The sequence below is a fragment of the Alexandromys fortis genome, unplaced genomic scaffold, assembly GCF_014885135.2.
Source record: "Alexandromys fortis isolate MF-2015 unplaced genomic scaffold, M_Fortis_MF-2015_v1.1 scaffold_3072, whole genome shotgun sequence".
Lineage (NCBI taxonomy): Eukaryota > Metazoa > Chordata > Mammalia > Rodentia > Cricetidae > Alexandromys > Alexandromys fortis.
In genome coordinates, this window is record NW_026070933.1 from 1 (window position 1) to 3,046 (window position 3,046).

The window sequence follows — 3,046 nt, forward strand, 5'->3', positions numbered from 1 at the left end:
GATATTTCTGAGCAAGTGAGACGTGTCGGTAGGTAACAGCTGTTTAACTTCTGTTAAGTGTAAGTGTGTATATTGGGAAGGTAGGTTTATGTGTGTGAACATGGGGTCAGAGTTGAACCTCAAGTGTGGTCCCTCGGGATGTTCAGCTTGGGTTTTGGAACAGGGTCTCTCGCTGTCCTGGGGCTCACAGATTGAGCTAGGATGGCTGACCAGAGAGCCCCCGGGATCCTATCTCTGCCTTGCTAGCACGGGGATTACAAACATGCCCAGCTTTGTGCCCGTGCTGAGAATTGAACTCAGGTCCTCATGCTTGTGTGGCACCCTGACCCAAATACGTAAGATAAGGTCATTTACTCTAGTAATGTAAGGAATGAGAAAATATGGAAAGCAGTGCCATTACAGGCTCTTCAGATTTGGGGAAGACAAAGGGGGGAAGGGAGTGGTTAGAGAATTACGTTTACAGCAGTAAAAATAACCTTTGGCTATTAAATTTATATTGTCTTATAGGGAGAACAATGCGAGGTTATCCCCAAAAAAAATGTTTTCCCGAAGACCCAGAGCATACTGAACACACAAGTCTGCTTTCCTCATCACCACGCGATGCAGGTTCTCCAGGTTCAAAGCCATCCTCACCCCAGGGCCAGTATCAGGGCTTTGGACACACGATTACTACCCAGAATGCAGCTGTTGTATCCAAGTTGTGTGAAGTCATGATTGACATCCCACACGACCAGGGCCCTCCTGATGATGCAGGCCAATATCCAGACTTGGAAGACACAGTTTCATCACAGGACACGCTCTCTGCAGACCAGATATCTGAAGAAGCCATGAATGACATCCCAGATGAGCAGAAGAAACTCCTTGACACAGCAGACTCCTAGAGAGTTGCCACAGCTCAGAATGTTCAAAATTTCAGATAGGCAAAGCCAGATATAACTACTATATAATACTAATACATACATGTTAGTATATATATTTGTATATGTTTTATATATCACAAATAACATTTAAATTTCCTAGGCTTTGGCTTTCTTAAACTCTTAGGGTTTCATATATTCAAACAGTAGGTAACAACTTCAGCTGAGTGCTCTTGCATTTCTCAAGAGGATGGACATTCGAAGATAAAAAAATAAAAAAAAAATCAGTGCTTCTTACCACTGCATGAATGTAATGCTCTGGACTGAAAATGTAAATATAAAATTCAGATTAATTTAATTTAATCATAATCATGTGCCATTTAAGTGTACATAATTACACTTCAATTACATGTCTTTCAATAAATCTAGTATTGTTTTCTGAAACTCTTACATGTCTTATTTTTTTACTCTTTTTTTTGTTTGTTTGTTTCTTTTTTTCTTATTGAGACATGGTTTCTTTATGTGTTCCTGGCTGTCTTGGAACTCCCTCTATAGACAAGGCTGACCTTGAACTCAGAACAGCCTGCCTGTGCCTTCTGAGTGCTGGAACTAGAAACAAGCACCACCACTTGGCTGTGTCTTATTCTTTAAACATAAATTCTTAATGCTTTAGCAAAAATTTTTTGATTAGAAGTCCAAAATTTTTGAGCCAGACTTAATGGTATACCCAGCACTCAGGAGGCAGAGATGGCAGGACTTAGTAAGTTCCAGTCCAAAATGAACTGTCTAGTCCAAAGTGAAAACAAATCACTGGTCAAAGAAAGAGAAAATGGAAGGACACACTGTGAATCCAAATAAATCTTATCACAATGCCCACACTACCCATAGGAATGGTACACAGATATATACATAAAGGCAAAACACCCAAACACAAATGGAAGCCGGGCGATGGTGGCGCACGCCTTTAATCCCAGCACTCAGGAGGCAGAGGCAGGCAGATCTCTGTGAGTTCGAGACCAGCCTCGTCTACAGAGCTAGTTCCAGGACAGGCTCCAAAGCCACAGAGAAACCCTGTCTCGAAAAAACAAAAAGAAAAAAAAATCCAAACACAAATGGAAGTGCTTTAAGGAAAAAAGTGTGAAACTAAGAAAAACCAGACAATTGGAACAAAATGGAAAGTTCAGGATAGTTGCCGACAAGAGCACCAGATAGGCATACTAAGAAAAAAAACAGCTTCCATTTTTAGAAGTCTGGATTCCACACACCAAAGGATGAAACTGGACCCTCGTTTACACCAGACACCAAAATCAACTCACTGTGTAAGACACAGATAGAATTGAGACTTTGAGAACATCACACCATCAGAATCTACCATGCAAGCTTCCACAGTCCTACACAGCTATGACAACCTCAACAACAACCCCATGTCATGAAAACCCTAGGGGTACAACAGTGGCATGAGTATTCTATTTGGACCTAAGATCTGCTCAACAAGAGGGAAAACATACCTGGTACTGGAAACCTAGCTAACTACTCAGTGCTAGTAATCATTGGAGGAGAATCTACAACCATTAATTTATGACACCAGCCTAATCCCTAACAAAAATCTATAAACATCTGTCCTTATACCCACAGATAAGTGTAGTTTTTACCCCTCATCAAGGGAATTTATCTACAACAGACCATTATAGAAAACCATAACCAAACATGCAGATTTGTGGGGCCCAGTCCCAATGGTTAGATCTACAAAACATTCCTACACCTAAGGTTGAGGGGACATTGTGGAAGAGGGTGGAGGAAGCGTAAGATCCAGAGGATCAGGGACTTTGCTGTGAGATTGTGGTTCCAAGTAATGTCAGAATCTACATTCACAGTCTCACCAACATGGCTACCCAAATGTGAACTGAACAAGGACAAAACCAAGGGACAAACCAAACTAGACAGGGAAAATCCCACAAGGCCTCAACCCTACACAAAACTAGGCAACTGAGGAAAACTGGAAGAGAGGTTTTTTTTTTTTTTTTCATGAAATGCACAATAATAATTGGTTGTCTAGGGGCTGGAGAGATGGCTTAGAGGTTAAGAGCATTGCCTGCTCTTCCAAAGGTTCTGAGTTCAATTCCCAGCAACCACTTGGTGGCTCAAACCCATCTGTAATGAGGTCTGGTGCCCTCTTCTGTGTATGCATC

The 3,046-nt window shown here is 41.5% G+C and overlaps 1 protein-coding gene across 1 annotated transcript; it reads left to right on the plus strand.

Annotated features, from left to right (window-relative positions):
- The first annotated feature begins 6 nt into the window (after positions 1-6).
- LOC126496349 (transmembrane protein 184C-like) lies at positions 7-1,304 on the plus strand. The gene is made up of 2 exons (XM_050133871.1): positions 7-28; positions 508-1,304. The coding sequence occupies exon 2, from the start codon at positions 516-518 to the stop codon at positions 879-881; it is 366 nt and encodes a 121-aa protein (XP_049989828.1). The 5' UTR covers positions 7-28; positions 508-515; the 3' UTR covers positions 882-1,304.
- Positions 1,305-3,046: the final 1,742 nt, after the last annotated feature.